The sequence below is a fragment of the Talpa europaea genome, assembly GCF_964194135.1.
Source record: "Talpa europaea genome assembly, chromosome: 2".
NCBI lineage: Eukaryota > Metazoa > Chordata > Mammalia > Eulipotyphla > Talpidae > Talpa > Talpa europaea.
This window is the reverse complement of record NC_140068.1, coordinates 136,096,569-136,120,447: the sequence shown is the minus strand read 5'-3', so window position 1 is coordinate 136,120,447 and position 23,879 is coordinate 136,096,569. Positions and strand designations below refer to the sequence as shown.

Below are 23,879 nucleotides of genomic sequence, written 5' to 3'. Positions count from 1 at the left end.
TTTATTTACAAGGGAAGGGAAATGAGGAAATGAATAACTCAAGGAGATAAATTCGTAAATGTGTCCTACCTGTTCCGCTGACCTGGAATCCCAATGACCCTCCAAGAGCTGGCGAAAAGCCAAGCACTGTAGGGCCAAGAGGGCGACCCCCGGCCATATGGCTGGTTATATACCTAAACAAAAACTATGGCTACTTAACTCCACCCTCAGGTTCTTGCAACACTCCCTTTGCTGATGATGGGATTTGTAGTTTCCAGTATCTAGATGGCTCCAGTTTGGAGTGGGGATGGAGTCCACAAAACCTGTATGGAGTTTGCTCAGGACATCCTTTCCCCCTAACAGAAGCATGCATGGCACAGGACATTAGATGTGGCTAATTTGTCCTTTATTAACCAAACATGTGTAGCTGTTGGTGCATTCCAAGGGGGGGACACAAACCAGGGATAAAACACACATCAGGGCTCTTTCCCAAGCTGGGGAATTTTAAGAACACGTGAGCAGAGTTTGGGCAGTGGAGACCTAGGAGGAGCGATCGAGATGATTGGAAAGGATAGCAAAACAGGGCTGCAGGCTCGTGAGATTGCTTCACAGGCATCAGAGTCAAAGAAACAGGCACACAAGTGAAAATATTTGCCCTAGCTAAAGAGTACCCTCTGTCCCCAACAAATAACACCACGATGACATAGGTATTCAGTTTCAAATGAAAAACAAGTTGACACATCCCTTCTGAGACTTAAAAATAAACCCTGGGTTGCTTATCTTTTGGGGGAGCACCAGCCTAAATGCTGTGGCTTTTCGATATTTCAGAAACGTCAGATGCATTACAGTCTTCTGAGCAAAGCCCAGTACTTCAGAATTCCCGGGGTGGCTGTGGAGAAAGAACGTTACTGGCAACAAATATTCAAACAGCATTTCAAGCCCTACAGGAATATTGAGAGTTCAGAAATGTACACACATTGTTAAGTATCTCTCCCAGATAACCTTTCTGTTCACACATTTACATATCTTTTTTTTGGATTAAGCAAAAAGAAAATGTACTTGATAGGCTGAATTATTTCAGTTGTCAATGGATAATTCAAGGGTCAGTTTCCCGTCTCACTGTGTATCTGCCTACCTGGAGAGATCAGTCAGGACAGACCCTTGCGCGGCAGGAAGACCGCTCTTATTCAGGGGTTCTTTTTGTGGTGGAATTTGGAAAAACAGGGTTACATCTTTTCAGGGAATAGTGGAGCATGATTTTTCATTCACGGGACTCCCCGGGCTTAAACAATGTGAGTTGAGTATCAAGAACTGCCCACAGCATCCCAGACACCTGCCCCCCACCAAGCTGCCACCGGGAAGCATTATTGGAGCTCAGGGCAGAAAGTTTCAGTAGCTCAACCATATGGATAGTTTTCCCTTTGGCTTCCAAAGCAATCCAGGCTGAACGTTTTCCAAACTGATGAAACAGAGTGATTGGAATAACAAAAAAACACCTTTTGCAAAAACATTTAATGAGGTAGCTGAGATCAAATATCAAATCCACAGCATACACAAAGGTGCTTCGCCCCCAGGCATTTGTCAGTGTATTTTTAAAAGCAAACAGTGAAGGCGCCCGAAGAAATGCTCTTTCCGCCCGATTCCTGAAGGTGCATGCAAACCTTGAGAAGAGGCCCCTGCGGAGGGAGACCAGCAGTGACAGGTTGGGAGGATGTGAGGCTGGGCAGCAGGACAGGAAGGCACCTGGAGCACCAGCTTTGGCTGAAATGGCAGAGCTCCCCACCTGAGATGCAGGCAGTGCCACCAAGAGCAAACACCAAGTAGAACTCTAGGATTGATAGGCTGGTCACAGCCTTGACCTGAGGCAGCAAGGAGCCACCCCTGGGGGCGCTTGTATTAAGACTAAGGCAATGCTCAGCACACCACCTCAGCCCCCAACCCTTCCAGGGCCCTGGAACTCAGTTCAAGGGGAATTCAGTCTGCTGCTGCCCCAGCCATGACCATCCTGGGTTCTGGGGAGGTTGCTGCCCTCAGCCATGTGGCTTCCCGAGTTCTCCTTGCTCTCTGCTCTGAGGCACGACTGCTTCTGAGCAGTGTTTCAGGTGTCATTTTCAAACGCCTTCGCCTTCCACGTGGAGTCTTGGACAAAGGGAAAGGTGGCGACACCATCCAGCAGCCTGGACCTGACTGCTCCAGCAGGAGGGAACATTCGTGTTCACATGCATACTCAGAGACACAGCCACGCTCCTGCAGACGTGCCCCTGGCCCACACACCACGCAAGTGCAGCAGCACGGCCGCTCAGCAGCCTCCCGGGTCAGCGCAGCAAGCTGGGCAGGGCAGGCGCGTGAGGAGGGGCCGAGGCTGGGCTGGGCGTGGTAGTGGGGAAGGAGCTGGGCCCACCTTTGCCACCCTAACCCTCCTGTACTCCACGACAGCAGCCAGAACACCAGGGCGTCGGGCAGGAACCCACGAAGACGAGCGGAAAGGCGGGCGCCCGCTGGTCCGCGCTAGGTCTCCGTCGTGTAGTTGCCATAGGCCAGAGCGGGCAGCGCCTGCAGGCTGCTCCACCGCCTGGCACCAGCCTGGGGCTCGGCGCGCCCTTGCTCTTTATATTTACCCAGAATGTTTTTGGCTTCTTCTGCATCCTGCAAAGGGCTCTCTCCATATTCTTCCTTTAGCCACTGTCGGTACTAGAGGAGTTGGAAATAAAACCATGTTGCCATACACGCACACATGCACGTACATACACACACCTGCTCCCTCACACTTTAAAAAATCTGGTCTTTAATGGTACAGATTTTGCCACATATAAGAGGAAATAAATGGACATCAGGCAATCAAAGCTCTGTAGTTGGCCCACCAATGTGAAACAAGAGAAATAACCACTTCTCCCTGGGTTTGGGCAAGCCTGGACAGCAAGCCAAATAAGAAAATGACACTTGGCTCAAAGGGAGGGAAACAGAAGCTCCTACAGGGCCTAGGCAAGGCAGTCAAGGTAATGTCCTATAGCTGAGCTGGTGAGCCAGGGGCCAGAGATGGCCTCCCTGGAGATTAGGTGCGGTGTCTCTGACCCAGGCCTGTCTATGGGTTTTTGCAACTCCAACCTCTAGGGTCCTAGACTAAGGTGTCTCCCAGGGGCGGCAGCCTAAGTGGCCAGCGTCTCGAGCAGGGTTACCTGGTGGACTTCGTCCTTCTCAAACTCTTGGAGCTGTCTCTGGAAGCCCAGGTTGGGGTTGGCACAGGATCTCCCGGCACGGACAGTGTGAAGGGCATCTTCCCAGCCAAAGTCAGTGACAGTCATGATGTACGCGATGACCAGGGTCACGCTCCTGGACACTCCAGCCAGGCTGAGGGCCGAGAGAACACCACCCCAACCCAGGCAGGAAGGCTCAGGATCCACACGTCCATCTCCCGACCCATTTAGAGCTGGGAGGGGATTCTGCAGAGCCCATTCTAGAAAGTCTTCCTGCTTTTGGATTATTACTGGGCCCCAAGCCAGTCACTTACTAGGAAATTCCTCAGAAGCATGTAAACTTCTAGTAACATTAGAATCTCCAACATTCTTTATTGGCATGAGCCTCATCTGAAAATTGATTTTCTCTCTCTCTCTTTTTTTTTTTTTTTTTTTTTGTGGGACCCTTGCCGGCGGCTGGGGAATGAACCAGCGCTGCAGAGGCTGTGGGCAGCCTCGCAGCCCAGCGCTCAACCACTGCGCCACCAGGGGAGGCCCTGAAAATTGATTTTCTATTGGTTACAGCTCTAGACACATACTTATTTACTTAACTTACCTACTAATTTAATGACTGAAGTATTATTGATTTATAACATTTTTTAGTTTCAAAAACACATCAGTTTTATAATTTTCTGTTATTCCCAAACCCTTCTTTATATCTCCCCAACCTCCTAGACAGATAAAATAACTAAGGCACATCAAGGGTGCTTGAGTTCAGGATCTAAGCAATACATCCATTTATAACCTGCAGTAGATGAGCAAGTTTCATGCTTTTTAAAAGTCTGATTTTCTTAAATATCTGAGGGCTAAATCTATAATTTAAAAAGCCCATTAAATATAGACGTTCTTGCTGAACCCTTCCTGTTCTTGATATAACTAAGCAGACCACCAAGATGGGCACATTCCACGTGTCTGAGGTCTCAGACACAGGGCCTAGGTGAACGGTCTGCAGACAGTAACGGTTGTCTCTAGCAGACTGAGTAAGGGGTCAATTTTACACGTACAATGTACAATTTTAAATGTACAATGTACAATTTTAAATGTACATGCAAATTAATGCGGTCACAAAAAGGTGGTGCTGTGTCAGACGTAGAGTGTGTTGGCAACGGAAGTTTAGCAAGTTTCTCATTTTTAGAAAAGAGTACCTTTAGATTTATACAACTGTCTGAAATCCTAGAACATCAGGCCTACACCCATGAAAGTATAAATAATAATAGTAATAATAATGAAATCACGATAGTGGTGATTCTTCCCTAGGGCTTTATGTGAGAAATACTGAGTTTTTAATAAAAATACATCCTTTTGAGCTATATCCCTGGAGATTCTAAATTGCCAGATTTTAGAACTCCCTTTTAAAAGTGGCTAACTGCCCAAAAGTGCTTTAAAGAAAATATAAATGAATCTTAGCAAACCTATAATTTGTGTTTCTTACCTGTCTTCCTCTTTTTAGGAGTGAAATGAAAAGTCACCCTGTCTCAAGCACGGTATGAAATCTGCAGAGCACCATTTGGGAAGTAAACTATCGAGTGTTCCTGCCCCCGATCATGAGTTACTGGCCCGAGATCCAGACACAACTGAGGGCCACCAACCGGCATCAAGGCTTCCCAGGAGCCGAGAAATTGCAAGGTATGTTTCTTTGGGGAAACTCAAAAAGATGTTAAGCTTTCAGTTCATTAATATCAAGCCTCACTCAGGAGAGAGTTCAGGGGCAGGTTCAACATGCACTTCATAAGACAGCCGAGCTCTGGCACCAGAACTCTGGCTGGCTGCTGGCTCCCTAGGCAGATCAGTGATGCTATTAGTGTGATATAAGCAATGATCAAAATGAGAGGCATATTCAGGGAGAGCTGACATGTTCCAGGCATGGTGCCAGAGCTTGCGTCCTTGGGTGGTGTGTATTTGAGCAGTTTTCTTTTCATGGGGTGTGTATGTATCTGTTGGGTGCATTACCCACAAAGCAGAGCTGGATGTAGGTGAGCAGCTGTGTACAAACTGCTGAATGCTAAGAGTCTCTTAAGAGTTTTGCAAAGCAAGGTCAAAGCCAAAGACACACAAAAGCCCCACTGGTAAATGGAGAAGAAATGGTCTTTTGGTCAGATACTAATACAATGCTAGCCACCCACATTTAAAGGCTACTGGAATTTCAGGGAACTACAAGCTCTGGCACATCCTGAGAGGCTGCTTTGATGGCATGTTAGCAGGAGGCTAAGTCTTCTTGTTGTCCAGGAACTCTAATAGTCCCTACAGAAACTCTAAGTGTGAAAAGAAAGAAAAAATTTAGGGTCCTCTTTCAACAAAGAGGCTAACAGGTCACAGGGCTCAAGTGGTGAGTGGGGGTGGGGTGCCCTATGGTGGTGATACCTGATGGGATATCCAAATACCACCTCCATTAAAAATACATACAAATCATTTTAAAAATTAAAAAAAAAAACTAATAGGAGAGGAAATAATCACACTCAAAATGATGAGGAACCAAGCTGAGTAGAACATTCTAGGCTTTTCTGAGGAAAGGGGTTGACTACTTACCAGTGCACAAGACAGCCTTCACCCCGGAGTCGGCACTCATGAATGAACTTAATACTTTCTTTGAAATGTCTTGTCCTGGGGTGGGGGGCGGGGGAGAAAAAGAGAGAAGTGACATCTCTCTACTTTACTCAACACATGATGAAAAGAAAAATCCATCTGAGGTTTCTTGAAAGGTCTCAGAGTCCCATGGCTTCAAATCCCAGGTCACTGTCTGGGACAAGCTGCCTTGCCTTTGGATGCTGTCTCACTCAGCACTGAGGCCAGGGGAGGCCAACCTTCTACAAATTTCAGAATTTCTTTGCAACACATGGTTGCCACTGTCTGGGGGAGGGGGGCTTCTCCCATCCCCTTAATCAGTCTGAGCCCCTCAGAGCTCAGAAGGACCCCACATCTGGGTATCCACAGCCAGCCAGGAGAGGCAGGTTCCCTGTCATTACTTCTGACACTCAGAGTAATTGAGTCATTCTCTTCTATCCCAGACTTGGGTAGGTCTTGTCTGACGGTCATCAGAGAGAGTTGGGGAAAGAGGAAGGCAGCTGACTCCTGCTCAGCCATTTACTGAGATGTGATTTAGGGAAAGGCAGGAGTTCTCTTAACCTCAATGTAAGATGGGAATAATGTCTTACTGGGTGGGGGCAGGGAACACTGGCCAATATGCTTTGCAAACTGGAAAGTCCTCTTTGATCATGAAGCCATGTTCCTTGCTTCTGCCAGCTCTCAACTTTTTAATACGGCTCCTGTCTCCTGCCAGATGTTCATGCCATACGTGGACAGCAGCACTATTGGGGCAGGTTCTGCATCAGGTGGTGGATAAAATACAAATCAAATACAAATACAAATACCCTGAGGGGACCTACAAGTGTGCTTCCACGTCTTCTGCCTTTGACTTAGAAAGCAGCGAAACACCTAAAGTTGCCCAGGACTAAATTCACCTCCTTCTGTTTAACCAACCAGGGACTTTGCTATGCTGCTGCGATTCAGAGATGAGTAAGAAGTGGTTCCCGACCACACAGACTAGGAACTCTGCCTTGTGAAGGATGACAGCTCAAATGAATTTAATAAGACTGGAAAATTCGGGTGTGACCTAACGAAATCAGCCAGGTATGGATGGCAGAGGAAAGTCCACACTGAATTGCAGGTGCCCGGCTGGATTAGGACAGGCCGGGGACAGAGAAAATTATCAGAGTGCACCCACATATCCAGTAAGCCACTTCAAGGCCTGGTGGAGCCACATGAGGGTCTTGAGGGGACCAACCTGAGGTCTCTGCATCCTGGCCTGAGATCTCCAACCACCAGGATGCAGATATGCTCCTGCCGACTTTCCCAGGGCAAATGCTCCCTTTGGTAAAGGTCAGGGTATTACAGCTGTGCTCCCAAACATGGACAAAGCAGGCAAGGGCAGATTCCCACTGCAGTGCTGGCGTCCTGGTGCTAAAGGAAACCGCAGAGCAGAAGCACGGAAGCCAGGGCACGGAGCCCAGGGCACTGGGGGTGCAGGCACAGGTGATGTTGTGGACAGAAGCCTGACCCAGGCTGCGGTGTGGGCAGGTGTGATGGCTCCACTGCCTGTCTCTCAAGCGAAACTAGCCACATGGTATGTGAAGTTCTGGGACTGAGGCAGGCATCTTTAGTTGCGCTGATTGAGTTTGGGGGAACCAAGTGCCCAGTCCCTGGGAATATGCCATCTCCTCTTCAGACAGTGTGGTGGGATGGCTGGATAAGATTTCCCTTCCTGGTCAAAGGCAAGCTGTCTGTCTCTACCCCAGGGGCTAGAAATGCTTCCAGCTACACTGGTTGCCCTGGGACTATGGGTGACAAGCCCCCAGGGTGGAAGGGCAGCAGTGTAGGAGGGGACACGCCAGGGAGCTGCTGTCCAAGCCCAGCAGCACTCACCTCCAGGCTTTGTGGTAAGAGAATTCAGTACACGTCTTGTCACCGGAAACACAGTCAGGTAATCTGCTACTCAGCATTCCAAGTGCTCTCAGCCACTAATTCAAATTCTAAGAGCACAGCCTAGCCTGTGTTCTCAGGTGATCTGGCTGAGGACTGGCTCCAGGCTGCCCATCTGCAGCCTGCTCGTGTGGCCTCCTCCTCCCTCAGCAGTGCAGACAGCAGATGGGCCAGAGAGTGGGATGGAGTTGGACAGCGGAGCCCAGGCCCCCCATTGGTGACCATAACCAGGGCTCACCCCTGACTAAAGGCTGATTCAGCTGCCGAGCATGGGCTGCAGGGTGCCGGGCTCGGTCTACCGGGTCGGCACCCTGGGGCATCTGGGGATTCCTTTCCATGCCTGTAGCCCAGGCTCTTGCCTGTCCTCTATGTGTGTCTCTTTCTGGTCTGAGACAAGACAGTCTGGGAAGAACACGGCAGCCAGGAAAGGGAAAGCAAATCCAGAAATGCATGCCTGAGTGAATAAACCTGAAAGTGGCCCCGAACACACCCTGACAGGGAAGAACACCCAGCGACGTGCACGTTAAGGGTGACCCTTGGGGTTCTGAGGGACACGGTGAGTGGCGTGGAGCCCGCCGGGACCTTGTAGAGATGAACCAAATCCCTGTACTGAAACCTCAGAATGGAGGCGACTTCTTGTCAATTTTACACCTACACATCCTGAACCGCATGCATGATGGAACCGGGCCTTAAATACTGTGGGGAGTACCTGGGTCTAAGAGGCAACCTCCCTGCATCTCAGAATAAGAAAGCCAGATGGGGTGGGTTGCGGTGTGGCTGGCATGGCAACAGGTATATTTGCCAGAGACAGGGTGAAGGTGTAAAGGAGATGAGGGGTCAGGGGGGAGGCGCCCCTTCACTCCCCACTGTCCCTCTGCTCTTTCAGTGCTGTCTGCACAGAAATCCACACTGACAGCTCCTGACCCCCACTGTGCTGGGGTGTGGACCCCAGGGCAGGATCTGTGATAGGACCACTTAGCCCCACCCCAGCCTCAGAGCATAAGACACCACCTCCATCTCAAATTTGACTCATGGGCATGGTTGGGCACGAGGCCAAACCAGGAAGATGTTCCTAGAAGTGCATTTTCCAAGAAAAGCTGGGAGCCAGGCGGCTTGGGACGGCTTCGGTGTGCTGTAGGGAGGGGGGGTTATTTCCAGGGAAGCTAATGACATAAGCTGGGCCTGGTCTTCACCCGCCTCCTCCACAGTGGGAAATACCCATGCTGCTCCTGCTGTTGCTCAATCCTCCAGTGAGAAGCAGAAGCACCATCTGAAGCCCCAGCCCCACCACAAGCTGTTTCAATGAATGCAGGTTCCCTATTCCTGCCCTGTATCTTGTTTCTCCTCATTTTGGATCTTTACTTCCATACAAAGTCACGTGGAACAAGTGTCTGAGGCAGGCCAGCCCAGCTCATTCAGAAGCAAGTTGGGGCTACAGCCTTGTCACAAACCTACCTAACAGCATCTGGTGCCAATAATCCAGAGAGAACAGCCAGAAGGGAACCCAGACAAGCTCTGTCCTCTGTGGGGCTCGGCAAGCCCCCAGGCATCAGCCTTTGTCTCCATCCTCCTAATCATGATCACCGTGCTCCGCCCCTCCCCACCTCCTGTCAGGATCAGCCAGGACTTTCTGACCCACAGGGGGTGATCATGGAAAGGATGGTGGGGCTCTGGCAAGACCATGCCACACAATGCTCATTTTGTGGGGCCAAATGATGGCTTTTTTCCCCAGATTGCAGGATGTAGGGGCTGGGATCCCCATGGCCTCTGTCCAGCCTGTATTGCTGTGAAGCACTCTGCTCATCTGGCCACACGGATAGTGGCAGCTGCCTCAGGCCACAGCCAGCAGGACCAGGCGTACTGACAGCCGAAGCCACTAGGTCTGGAATACCCTGGGCTTCACCCTCAACAGGGTGTGAAAGTCTGTGCACGTGTGCACACAATTGTGTGTGCATATGTGAGAAGAAAGGAAAGAAAATACCAGGAAAGGCAAGCCCCCTTCAATTTTTTTCCTGCAGGAAAGAGTTTTTTCAAAAAAAAAATAAATAAATAAAGCCAATGGATGCACTAATCCACCTGGGCCCCTGCTCCTGCGGTGGGCTCAGATCACAGAAAAACAATTCTCCTCAGGCAGAATCAGTCCAGGCCCGTCAGCTGGAACACAGACTGGAAAGCTCTTGCCCTGCATGAGCAGGAAGGAACATTCCTTACCTCTGCAGAGGAGGGTAGTTTTACTAGCAAGTACCATTAAACATACAGAAATCAGCGTGACATCAGTGACCCCCAATTTTACATTTCCTGTTTTGTCAATACTTGAAAATGCTACCAGATTGGGTCATTTTAAAAGCAAGCTTAAAAAACAAACAAAAAAACCTTTATCCTCTACTGCCTCATCTCACAAAGATTAGTTCAACAGAAAGAAAGAAACTTTAAAAACCAGGAGGCCATTGTTCAAGACTAGCAGATAGTTTTTCTAAGATGAATAAGCAAGGTCATGAAAACACAGTACATTTTCCGAGTGTTTCTCATTTTGCCTTGGCTAGGGAGAAGTCACTTTGGGTGTGCATGTGTGTTCATGTGTGCATGCAAATGTGTGTGTCAGGGAGCAGGACTACAAGCCTTCAAGGACCCACATTCCTCTGATCTTGCAAAACTGCTCTTTAATAACGAAAGTAAAGAAAAATGGAAATGAGAAAAAAAAAAATAGAAGAGATCAGTTACACTAAAGAAAATCTACACAAGAAGACCAGGGAGGTCAATGAAGGCTAGGAAGTTTTACTGATATTTTGAATATAAGCTCTCTGTGTTGTTAATGCCTTTTCTCCCCACAAAAACCTCAAGAATTTAGAGACCTACTTGATTCTCAAGCCACTATAGGTCACAAAGACTCTATACTAATCAGGCAATGTCACCAGCTCTATCACTCAGACCAAACGCTCCTGGATGTGATAGAAGTAGGAAGAAAAGGTAACAGTTCTATTAATGACATTTGAATACACAAAACCAATTTGATATAGATTAAAATAAGAAACAATAAGATAAATTATGAGACAGCCAACCATTCTTTCTCAAGACAAATTAACACTCCTTACCTGAATAGACAGATATTATTCATGATAATATATAAAATCCATTATATTAACTTTATAATATGTACTATAGCATCTTGGAAAATGCTAAGTGTTCATAAAAACACTTTCACTGATGTTACCTAATGCTATAAAAATCGATGAGCTAGGCATTTAACATATGAGAGTTCAAAGGAAGGTTAAAACGACTTGTTAAAGAGAAAGTAAAAGCAAAAAATATTTCCAGAGCCTTTCCTCCCACCCCCATGGACCAGTGGCTGATGGGCATTTGATGCAAACTCTGGGATACTTCTAATTGGAACTAATCATGCATCATGCACCAGCCTTGGTCTGTGGGGTTGTGACGACTCTGAGAACTTGAACTTTCACATTTCCTGACTTTGCAGGGCAAGGTGGTTGGGGGAAATGAGCTAAAATTTTACTGTGTTAATGTTATCTCAAACCAAGTCTGCACTTTAAGTTCCTGGAAGATGACAGGGGAGGTTTGTGAGGATTAAGACCAAGGCAGAACATCGACCTTTCTGGACAGTTCATAGCAGTTGAATGTCAACTGAAAGCAGTCTCAAAAGGTCGAAGACTTTATTTGCTAAGCATAATTAGCCAGGAAAATAACTGTTGGTGTAGGGAGTTGTGGGATAAGATTGAGGATATAAAACCTTCAATCATACCTGAAGTTGGAAATAAATTTTAAAATCAGTTGGTAAGTTTAAGACAGTAAGCTGTTTTCTATTTTGTCATCAAATACAAAAACTTTTAGGCTTCAGGAATTAAGTGTCTAGATGAAAGAAATGACTATTTCTAATCATTTGAGTTAGCCAGAGCACATTTTCCAAGTGATGGACATGATTTCTCTTATCTTTGCTAAGCAGTCCACCCAGAGTGTATGTCTCTGTACCTCAGTTTGGCTAATACAGTCCTTGAAGGCTCCATATCTTGGTATGCTGCTAGGGTTTGGTGAGTAACAGACACAGGTCACCGGAGGGAGGAAGTCATCCAAACAGAGCCAAATGTTCTGCCTGCCAACTTTAGGTGAAGAGTCTGGCTGTGGCACTAAGCCTGCTCACTCCTCAAAGGTGTGCTGTCTTCCAAGGCAACATTTGGAACAGCTAAGGAGAACCTCAAGCTATCTCAAGGCTGTCCCGACACACCAAGCACACTCAGACTCCAAACTTAGGAGAACCATGTCCCTAGAACTCCATAGAACCAGAACTATTTAGAGATTCATGGACATGTATGTGCCCAAATCCCTACTTATGCCTAAGCTTGGCTCTTATAATAGATAGTAGGTCTAGAATAGACCTCAAAAGTAATCAAAAAAAATAAGTTTCCCCATAGAGTCACCCATGTGGCTATGAGCAAGATTCCTAGAGCAGGGTGCCAGCTTTTCTGCCTTTGGATTGATGATCGCCTCGACTTCCTTTTTCCAACTGGACCAGAGGCTGTGCTCTCACAGAAGAGCTGGGCTGGAGGTCACAGTAACACACACAGTGTGCACATAGCTCCTCCTGCCATTAGCCCCAAACAGGGAGCTGCAATTACTACCCTTCGGAACTGGGGCCCCACCCCCACTTTTCTTTTTAAAGATTTATTTTTTATTTATTTATACAAACAAGAACTAGGGTGCAGGCCAGAGGTGTAGGGGGTGAGAGGAGTCACCAGAAATATAGTGGGGAGCAGAACAGGCAGATCTACTGAAATACACTGCCAAGGGGAGCAGCAAGCGAGACAGGAGAGGTCTGCTGCACCATGTGGGTCAGCTCCCTGGACGGGGATCAAATTCATACCACAGTGGCTGGCGATAACTTGATATCATGAGACTTAAACCCTGTACAGGGAGGCCCCCACCCATCCCTTCCTCCAGATGCAGGGAGAGGGTCAGAAAGACAGGCCACGCTGCTCTACAAGGTTTTAGTAGGAGTCGGTACATATTCAGCACAGGGGAGAACCGACTCAAATCATGTGGCATAGACTCTAATGTCCAGGAGACTGTGTTAAAGCAGGTTTGCCAGGAGAGCTGAATGACCCCGGGGACACGGGAGCTCAGAGAAGTAGTGCTACACCCTCTGTTGCCTGGTCTTTCCATGTAAACACATCCTCCAAGACAAAAGTGGGCCTCCGGAGCACCCAGATTTGTTTCAACTCCATTTCCTGTATGTCTCAAGCTACATTAATATGCTTGGACTAGATAGAAAATACACACATGTTCACAAAAGGCTAGAGTTCATTGGGGACACCTCGACACATGTGGTCTTTTCTCCCTGAAGTCCTGATGGCAGGCATTTTACAGATGAAAGAAGTGAGGTTCAGGTGGGTTAAAACAACTTGCTCATGGTCGACGGAACTGATTGTTATTTGAAATATCTAACATGTAGATCTGTTGCCCAATGCTCAACCTGCAATAACTCAGGGTCAGGGTTCTAGATCAAGCATAGGTCAGGGTTCCCAGGAAATCTGGGGGGTAGCTCAAGCATGGGGGCCCTCTGTCCTGACAGCAGGTGCCCAGATTGTGTTATTACAATCTGATTTTCCAAAGAGTCACATAGCCAATCAGGTATGGACAAATTCAACAGTATGCTAGAATTTCAGTTTGAGATAAGAGCAAGCTACCATTCTAAAAATAGCTACCAAAACATGGGCAGAAGATTGTTGTGGTCTTCAGAGAAAGGCAGTGGTTCCTTTCCTTCCATACACACTATGTCCTTCCAACCACTTCTGTTTCTTGACACGACTGGTAACCAAGGAAGTTCTCTATTGCTTCTTCCCCTCCTTCCAGAGCTAGCTACTACTATTTCCCTCCTGATCCTAGCGAAATCCTTTCTCACAGTACTGAGTCTTAAAGACTGACTTCTGTAAAATACAGGTAGTTGGTGTGGGACCATAGGCAAGGGTAGAATGTACCTGCCCCTGTTTCCACTCCCCCCGCCCCTTCCTCCTTTACCTCTAGCCAACTAGCCCGTTCTCCCACCTCACTGTTCCCCACATCAGTCTATTGTCTCTAGCCCCATTTTTTGGTTGTTTTTGTTGTTGTACCAAACAGGCAGATCTCACAAAATGATCACATGATGTTTGATTTCTTAGCTTTTCAATGGTGAAGACTCAACTGACATGCCAGGATTCCACAGCTTTCCTAAGGTTGACCCCAGGGTTGTAACCCTAAGGCGATGTGATCTGTGATTTGTTATGCAGGATTTGTAGGCCGCAGAGCTGAAGAATCACAAAGGTTGGATCCAGACAAGCCTAAGGACTTCCAAAGTCACAAACGCCACCACGGCTCATTGTTCCCCCATGGCATGAAGTGACGTGTAAGGCAAGAAGGCTCCCCTGGCCCCCGGTGCGCAGTGGAAGAGCAGTCTGAGAAGCAGAGGTTGGGTGAGCTGGAAACAGAAGTAGCTGGGTACTTTTGCCCCCCAACTCTTAGCTTGCAAGGTTCAGGTCCACGTTTCAGTAAAACTATAATCAACTTCACATCAGGATCTTTCTGAGTCACTTCTGGACACTGCAGGGTGTGAAAGTTCAAGCCCTGATTGTGTGGGTCTCCAGAGCCCTGCCCCCTGCCAAAGTCCCACCCCATGGGTCCCCTCAGATTGCTGTGATCTAGAAGGGAGAACAATTCTGAATTTCTCTTTGTAGGGACAGAGTTAAAATAACATCAAAGATATAGTCAGCTTCTAGGAAACTGAAGACTGGACTTTCCTAAGCCAGAAAGATCTGTTTACTCAACTCAAGCAGGCTTTAGAAGTCTTAGATGGTGTTCCCCAGCCACGTGTGGCTGTCAGGCACATGAAACAAAGTCCATCGAACTGAGGCTTGCTGTATTAAAAAGCACACCAGATTTTGAAGACTTTAGTATGAAAAAAAGGATGTCAAATATCCTAACTCTTGTTTACACTGAACATAGGTTGAAATTATCCTATTTTGGATATACTGGATTAAATAAAATACACTCTTCAAATGATTGTCACCTGCTTCTTTACTTACTTTGACTCCTAAACAATTTAAAATTAACACTTGTGGTTATTTTTTTGTGGTTCTTAATCTATTTCTATGGGCCAGTGTTGACGTGGACAAAATCCAGCAGCTTCCAAAAGGGTCTGCTGTAAGGGGAAGGAAGAACATTTGAAGGTTTGGTTTATTAAAAGGAGGTTCTTCTTATAGATATTCTATCACTCCATGCTGCAGGGGGTGGGACCCCAATCACAAAAGGTGTGTCCAGCTATATCTGGCATCAAGAGTCCCATTGGCTCCAATGATATCATGGTTCTTATTTGGCTAGACAGTCCATTTGTATTTTTAGTATCACAAAATAACAGAAAGAAAAAAAAAAACCCACCATGAACTTACAGGTTTTGAGATGGTGAATCCGCTGCCGGGATGCACAGATATTTAACTCCCTGTAAAATGATAAAAATAAAATAAAATAAAAAGATGATACTCAGTAGAGAAAAATATTTCAAGGAACTCTTTACTCAGGTCAAAAAGTAAAAAAATAAAAAGGAGAAGTTTTCTCATCCCTCTCTTGTTGCCAAGGAACTGCAGAAAAACTATTTCATTAAGGTTCCTGATTATTTTCTGTGACCCCGCATACACATCCCATGCTTCAGTTTGCAAACAGCCTGTCAGGTTAGACTGGCTGCATCGAAAAGTGAAAAAAGTCAAGAACTTTCCAGTTAAGTGTCAACAAGTTTCAAAACGACCATCACAGATGCTTGTTTACATATTCCACATTTTTTTTTTTCATCTCATGAAGATCCTGAATGGCCCCAAAAGGAAGTACTGTTAGTAAAAATCTTACCATGATGACTAAAAATTAAAATGTTAGGTTACAGTTTTTTGTATCAAATTTTAGTATGAGGAGAGTTGCAATTTTCACTGCTGCATTGAGAGAGCAGTTATACACATTGGAAACTTTGCAAATTGTTTTGGGTTGGCTTTTTTGTTGTTGGTTTTTCAAAAGAGTACAAGTTTGTGTACCAAACTAAGACTTTTTAAAAGAATAGTCCAATTTAGAAAAAAAAGTTCTCTATAAAAATCTGTAAAAAATGTGTACCAGTGAGAATTTTTATAGAAAACTGTAGTCTAACATTTTAATTTTTAGTCATCATGGTAAGATTTTTACTAACAGTTGGCAAGGATGTGGAGAAAAAGGAACTCTTCTGCACTGTTGGTGGGAGTGCAAACTGGTCCAACCACTATGGAGAGCTGTGTGGAGATTTCTGGACCTACTAAACATAGAGCTTCCATATGATCCAGCAATTCCACTCCTAGGTATTTACCCAAAGGACACAGAAACATCAACTCCAAAGAGCACCTGCACCCCTATGTTTATAGCAGCACTATTTACAATAGCTAAGCTTTGGAAACAGCCCAAATGCCCAAAAATAGATGACTGGATCAAGAAGATGTGGTACATATATACCATGGAATATTACTCAGCATTCAAAAAAGATAAACACATGCAATTTGCAGCAACATGGATGGCGCTGGAAGGGATCATGCTCAGCGAAATAAGCCAGAAAGAAAAAGAAAAATACCGGATGGTCTCACTCATAGCAGGAATCTAGAAAACTTAAATAAGGGACCAGGAAAATGAATAACTATAAGAAAGTGAAAATCAAAATCAACAAAAAACTATGAACCAGAGACACTCTATGGGGGGTAGGGGGCGGGGAGGGGAGGGATTGGGGTCAAAATAAGGGGCTTGCAATTGTATGGGGAATATAAAAATAAAATTTATTTAAAAAAATAAAAGACATGTATCAACATCAGTTTGAAAAGATAAAAAAAATCTATAAAAAATGTTTGTGTAAACTAATGCTTCATTTGAGTTTTATTAAAACCCTGCCTATTTTTTTTCTCTGGAGGGGCATAATGTATAGTTTTCAAAAAGTCTTCTCAAAATCTAGACATCTCAGTGACTTGGTGAAGACTTGATGAGTCCTTTTTATACCTTTCCCCTGCTTTACAGCTTAATGTCATTAAAGCTTGCCACCATGTCATGGGTAAGAAATGGGGGGAGGGTGGAAAAATACATCCCAAGCCAGAAAAATCACCAACCTCAGAGAGTAAATGAAGGACAACGGAACACACAACCCCCCTCCCTCAGAACATAAAGTCACTAACCAGTCTTCTAGAACTCCTTCAGAGTTTTTCATCTGATCATTAAAACCTGACTGTTAACTCCCACAGGGACTTCTGTAGACTTATCAGGAACTTGCAAACTTGGGGCTGCCCCAAGCCCTTCCACGCCTCCAACATTTTGATATAGCCCCACATTGTGAACCCACTTTTTCAATACGGAATCCACATAAACTACGTTTCTCAAGCTCCTGTGCTCTGGGTGCAGGCTCAGTTCCTGGTTTCATCATCTGACACACCTACGTGAGGCAGATTTGGAAACAGGACACGCAGAGGCAGATGAGTACAGCGCACCTGCGCAGCGAGTGCAGGTGGAGGCCGAGGATGGACGTGGCAGCCCGGCAGTGTGCGGTGTGGTTTGGGTGGTGTTCTTGGCACATCAGCTGAAAGCCTGTTTCTCCAGCTCATCTGAGATCATAAACTCTCAACAATCTCTTAACAAACTCTTTCCTGTTGGAACAAATCCACAGTGGAATGTATACACACACACACACACACACACATACATCTATACACATATGCATGTGTGTATGTATACACACACATATATATTCCTGTTCATGTATATTTATAATCACATATATATTTTTTCCCAGTTTGGAGTCAATCATTATATTTTCTAACAAAGACTCCTTTGGGTCTTGAAAAAGATGCTTTTGTTCACCACAACTTATCCATATGGAAACACTTCACATGAGTCAAACAGGCCTTAACATGCCAAGGTAAAATTTAAGAATCAGCAGCTAAAAGAGAATAGCAAAGCAGCAGATTTCCCTTCATTCAAGCTATACTTTCTCATCCCAATCACCTTCTGTATCTGTCCTCATTTTTCCTGGAATCTGGGTGATTTTGTCCACTGCTAAGGCTGAGGAAGCTGTCTGAAGTATAAAAGCATCTCTGAATGGAGAGGCTTTATTAGCTCAATGGTTTAAAGGCAAAGAAAATGGAAAAGGAAATGATACTATTTTAAAAAAATGTCACTTCACTCTGCCCTGCATCCAGGCCATGCAGGCTTGCCAGGCAGATACATACTCTGGTCATTTCATCATCCTCCATTGAAATGACTCATTTACTTTTTTTTTTCTGTATTCTTAAGTGAGAGTTGGCCGTGGATCAGATTCAGGAAGCTTGTGAAATTCTCTCCTCCCACATACTTCCTCCGACCTCTTTCAGACCAATACTTTCAGAAGACTGGAAAGAGTCTCAGTGTTTCTGCCTCCCCTTCCACCGTGAATGTCAGCAGGAGTAATTTCAGTGCAGGGTGCCGCAGTAGGTCCCGGCTAAGAGGATCAGCATGTTTCCCCATGCGCTGGTGGACAGACTCTTAGTACAGGCAGAATCTAAAATCAGCCCAACCCAGAAGTTGGGAGGAAAAACCCAAAATGAAGAAAGGAAAGAGATTGGCCAGAAGGAAGGCCAAATGCTCTTAGCTTATTAAGTGCTGTAGGGGCCGTCCTCATAAGGCAGAGGCAGACAGCAGGGAGGTGGCAGAGGGCATCTGTCCCTCTGGCCCTCCATGAGCTACTGGACAAGGAGGCAATTTTGACCATGTTGGGTCCCTCCCCTCACTAGCCTGGGTAGGTGTATGGCAGCTACAGCTTCCCATCTAAGAAACTTTGAAGAAGAAACAAAGTAGCCATAAGTTGGGGGATCCTCTACTGTTAGGGCAGACAGAGAAAATAGACAATTTTGCTAGAATGACAATGGAACACTAAATTCCTGGAAGGGGATGCCTGGCACATAGCAGACACTAAGCAAGTGCTGACTGCCAGAATGCTGACTCTATCAGAATAGTTCGAAGGAAGAAGACTACTGTCAAGTGCTCTGGGAACCCTGGAAACAAAAAAGCTGGACCTTCAGCCACACCGTGGGAAGGGCAAGCCCCCCACACGTGTCAGATGTGTGTCTCTGCCTGTCGGGTCGATGGGGATGCGGCTGAGAAGCAAAAAGGGGTCAAACTATGCAAATACAGCTTCAAGAAAAAGGAGTCAAAACTCGAAAAGGTTCAGCTGCTCGCAGCCCAAGAACATCTATTTATCTTGGCTTAGTCATTAACAAAGCACAAAAAGTATCTCTCTTTGGAGGTCACAGACTGCAGAACTCCAGCTGCCTGAAAAAAAGGCTTCAGATGCCTGCACATGTGTACTCACATGGCAGTTAATTACTAATTCAGAAAGCAGCAAAGGGCCAAGAGCATGAAGGACCTTGATGTTACAAGAAAGCAGGGTGGACTTTAACGATCCCAGTACTAATGGACCCTGGAATCCATCAGTGTTTTGCAAAAATATTTAATATGATGTAGATTAGATTTTTTCATCTGATTGGACCTAACAAAAGGTGATTCTCTAGTGTTGAGGTTCAGAGAGACAAAGGGCCTCAGTGTGTTAAGTTAAATGATGGAAAATATAGCAAGTTTCAAGGAAAAAATATAAAAATATAAAAATTGCTGAACTGTCTGAAAAATTGAGAAGTAATATTAGTGGCAGCCATGTTTCCACCAGCATAGCATTTCTTATGTGGTAGTTACTCCTTCCTATTACCTCTAATAGTCAAAGAAAATAAAACAAAATAGTTATCTTCTTTGAAATAAGATTATTACTAACTAAATGAAAAATTCAGTAGTTTTCACAATGTTTAAAAAGTGTGACTGGTAGAAAGTCAACTGACATTAAAATTTGTGGAGCTTATCCATTACAAATTTTCACTTTAGAGAACTGGCCAAGAATTTATTGAAATATAAAAGCAGGGCCCTCCCTGGTGGCGCAAGCTTTAAGACGTAACCTATGAAGCTGTCTGCAGCCACTGCAACACAAGTTCGATTCCCAGCCAGCCAGGGAGCAACCCACATGGTGCAGCAGACCTCTTCTGACTTGCCCGCTGCTCCCTCAGCAGTGTGTTTCAGTCAATCTGCCTGTTCTCCTCCCCACTCTGTGTCTGAATCCTCTCATCCCCCATATCTCTGGCCTGTACCCCAGCTCTTGTATGCATAAATAAATAAATTTAAAAAAGAAATATAAAAATAAGTTTAGTTAAGATAAAGGGGTTCAGTCTATGCTTTAAGATTGTTAAAGAATAGCTAATTTCTTTTGGTATTTTGAATGGCTGGGCATACCCAGAGAATGGCACTGATATTGGTGAGAGGATATTGATGATGAAAAGGCAAAGAATTAAAAAAAAAAAAGTCCTGCTATATACACTGGCCGCATAGATTTATAGAATATTCATAATGACAAGTGACACATCAATTAGAATGATGTAACATGGGGGGAAATGAAAAAAATACAAGAAAGAAGGAGAGCTACAGTCCACCAAGGAAAGTTTTATGGGAGAAATTTTTGTGTTGGGTTTTGAAACAAAGAGGAGACATATCACTTGAGAAGAAAGTTTAGAAAGTATTCCAGAGGCTCCACCGTGAACAAAAGGTTAAAAGCTTTCTAGGTCCATATTCTCAAAAGTTCTAATATTTTTCAGTTTTCTGTTTCAACAAGCAGAGTAACCACCAAAAGTAAGGTTCTTACCTTTCTTTGGGCCTGAAACTAAAGATTACACTTAAAACGATACATAGTCAAGGACTTGAAAAGCAGGACCAAGGTTCTGATTTCAGGAGTAGTAAAGAGATCAAACTCTCGCTTGTTTCAAGTACAATTTCTAAAATTCACTGTTGTTTTCTTTCTGAAACATTGTAAGTAAGAGTCTTTTGAAGAACCTGGTTCATCTTCTGCCCATCAGAATGATGATCAGGCACTTCAGAATCATTCTCTGTCCCTAGGAAGCTAACAAAAGCCAGGCATAGAAAATGACTCTATTCTCTCCTTAACTGATAGGACCACATGCAGTTTGCAGCAACATGGGTGGAGCTAGACGGGATCATGCTCAGCGAAATAAGTCAGAAAGAAAAAGAAAAATACTGGATGGTCTCACTCATAGCAGGAATTTAGAAAACCTAAATAAGGGACAAGGAAAAAGACTAATTAATACAAAGTAAAAATCAAAATCAACAAGCAACTATAAATCAGAGACACACTGGGGGGGGGAAGGATTAGGGTCAAAATAAGGGGGGGGGAGGTGCAATTGTATGGGGAATATAACCAAAATGAAAATGCATACATTGTGCAAAAATGAAAAATGATGTAAGAATTATATAAAATAAAATATTAAAAAAAAACAAACCTGATAGAACCCATTCCAAACCTAAGATGAAGGAGAGGGACCTCACCAAGGGGCCATGATCAGAAATCTGTGCAATAGAGAGGTGAACGCAGCTGCTTAAAAAAAAAAAAAATGATACTATTAAGAAACCTTAATTTCTCCTTTTCTCCAATCCAGCTGGTGTAGCAACATGGCTGACTCAGGAGAGAGTCTTCCTAAAGAGATGATTTTTTTTTTTGACAATCATATTTATGAGGTGCAGGGTGTCCCCTTGAATGTGCAGGACTTTGTAGCTTCTATACACATAATTCTAGTAACACTCAGCCTCTGATACCCATTTTCAAGTTGAGAAAAATATGCTGGGGACCCTCTTAAGAGTTCATCTCACAATATCCCCCCCCCCGCCCCCTGTTATCTAACTGTCCCCAAAACACAAAATTAAAAAAAAAAAAAAACTTAAATTCAGTCTCACATCTGATCAGTCAAAAATATTTCTCACGTGAGAAACCACTCTGCAATTTTTATTGCAGTAAAATACACATCAGATTTGCTAATTTAACTACTTGAAGCATACACATCATGTAAGTATATTCACATCACCCATCATCGCCAGGGCTCTTATCTTCCCAAGCGGAAACTTTGAGTCCATTAAGCACTAACACCCCATTCCCATCTCCTTCCAGAACACCAACCACTGTTTTACTTTCTGTCTTGATGAACTTGAGGCTTGGGCACTTAAATATGCACGTAAGTGTAAGGCAACTTGGAAAAAAATCAGCCTAGTTATGCCCTGGAAGGTCACAGACTCCAAAGATGGATGTGCTGATTTGACATTGACTGTGGAAACTCACGCTGGGCTGGACAACCTGAGACTCCTTTATAAAAGTCCCCTCTTAGGCCTCCCCTGGTGGCACAGGTGGTTGAGCGGTGCACTGTGAAGCTGTTCGCAGCCTCTGCAGCGCGGGTTTGATCCCGGCCGGCCAGCGAGAATCCCACACGGTGCAGCAGACCTCTCCTGTCACGCCCGCTGCTCCCCTCAACAGTGTATTTCTGTCGTCTGCCTGTTCCCGCTCTGGCTCTGGTGAATTCTCTCACCCACCTGCGCATCTGGCCTGTACCCCAGTTCTTGCATAAAAATGAATAAATCTTTTTTTAAAAAAAGTCCCCTCTTGACAGTGTCTCACTGGTGAGAAAGCAGATGAAGATATCCACTGGTTTTGGTATGTGGAAGCACATGGTAAAAAGCAGAATACCAAAGCACACCCATAGGGAGATTACAGCTGAAAAAATTGCCTGTATGTCTGTTGACTAAGAGCTGTGCCAGCAAAAGGCAAAAGCAGAGAAATTCCAGGCAAAAAGATTCTCAGCCATCGCTCTTATTTCCTGTTTGTTCCAGAACAAAAATTTCCAAGAAATTATTGTACACCATCGGCACTAACGATAAATCTAGCCCCTAAAGTATACATGTACATAACTCACAGTTCAGGTTTATTATTTCAGGTTTTATGTTTAGGGTTTATCTCTGAAAATGGAGATGCATTTTCTCAAGCTCCCCATTTGCCACTGATTCTTCCTCCCCAGCTAAATTTAGGAAATTCTACTGCGAAGAACAACTTCCAAGAATTCTGTAGGGCCGGGTGGGCTGGGGAGGGGTGGGACGGTCAGAGTGGAGAAACAAGATTTAGCCCTTGGTTTGATTTTGTGGAAAAAAAAAAAAAAGATGCAAATGAGAGACCTTGAACACCTGTTGGCTTCTTTCAGGTTAGTCAAAAGATGACAGACATTTGACTGGGCAGATCAACAGATGAGGCCCAAACTTATTTTTGCTCCAGCTATTTCAATGAAGGGCTAAAGTGGGCATGATGAGCACATAGGATTTCCTTAAGCCAACATGGGTGGGTTATGGGAAGCGGGGAGGGAGCCTCACACCAGCGCCAACACACCACCGAAAGCCTCCTCTGTGATTTCGGTTCTGTCTGGGGGCCCGCTGATGGGGGTGACTGAGGAAAAGAGGACCGGTTTCAGCAATCACTCCATGGCAAGTCACTGTAGTTATATCTCAAATGTTCATGCTGAGAGGCTGGATCAAAAATGACCACGAGTGGCACATTTCGAGAGGCTTTTTCTGCTACAGATGCCACTTGGGAAAGGTAGTGTTATTTTTACCTGATCTTGGGTTTCAGCTGTTAAAACCTTTGCAAGGGGTCCTTCCTGTCTGCAATGGAAGGAAGACCCTCTTCAAAGGCCTTCAGTCTTGTCCATGACTTGTCTGCTTCCCTCACTTCCCCTAGCTTGCAAACTCCAGGCACCCTGGACTGCTTGGGATTCTCCCCAAATGCCCTGTCCTTTCCTGCCCATCCTACTCAGGATCCTGTGGTGTCCTCTCCCTAGGACACCCTTCTCCTTCGATACTCCCACCAGGGGTACTTCCTGGCCAGACTTACCATGTCTGTGAAGCCCCCCAGGGCTCATCGCCCTTCACTCCAGGCCACCCCAGCTCCCTGTTCTAAAGTCCTACACAACATGACTGGACCCCAGGTGCTAGGACCTTAGGGGGGCCAGAATTGCTTGCAAGTGCTCCATCTCTCCCAGGAGACCCTCAAATCCCTGCAGCGCCCCATCTGTTCATCATCTTTCTTTCAGTACCCAAGCATCTCTCATTCAAAGATCGCCAATAAATGGTTGCTAAGTGAAGGAGGGAATGCAAGGGAAGGGACACTTTGAGAATTTAAACATCTGTCTTGGGTCCCCTGTGCCTGAATGCCCCTGCTGGAGCTACTGTGGTCAGCACCAAACTCCTGCCCACGCTGCCATGATT

The 23,879-nt window shown here is 45.3% G+C and overlaps 1 protein-coding gene across 2 annotated transcripts in view; it reads right to left on the bottom strand.

The window, feature by feature from the left end:
• Positions 1-821: 821 nt before the first annotated feature.
• The window catches only part of DUSP22 (dual specificity phosphatase 22), a gene marked incomplete at both ends in the record, with an annotated part of 58,373 nt that continues 35,315 nt past the window's right edge, over positions 822-23,879 (bottom strand). Inside the window, 5 exons of one of the 2 annotated variants that reach the window (XM_084228171.1) lie at positions 822-868; positions 2,598-2,670; positions 3,156-3,327; positions 5,739-5,813; positions 15,119-15,168. In XM_084228171.1, the coding sequence (XP_084084297.1) occupies positions 822-868; positions 2,598-2,670; positions 3,156-3,327; positions 5,739-5,813; positions 15,119-15,168 (417 nt within the window). Of the gene's footprint in view, positions 869-2,487; positions 2,671-3,155; positions 3,328-5,738; positions 5,814-15,118; positions 15,169-23,879 lie in introns of those variants that run through there. The other variant, XM_084228170.1, reaches the window with a different exon arrangement.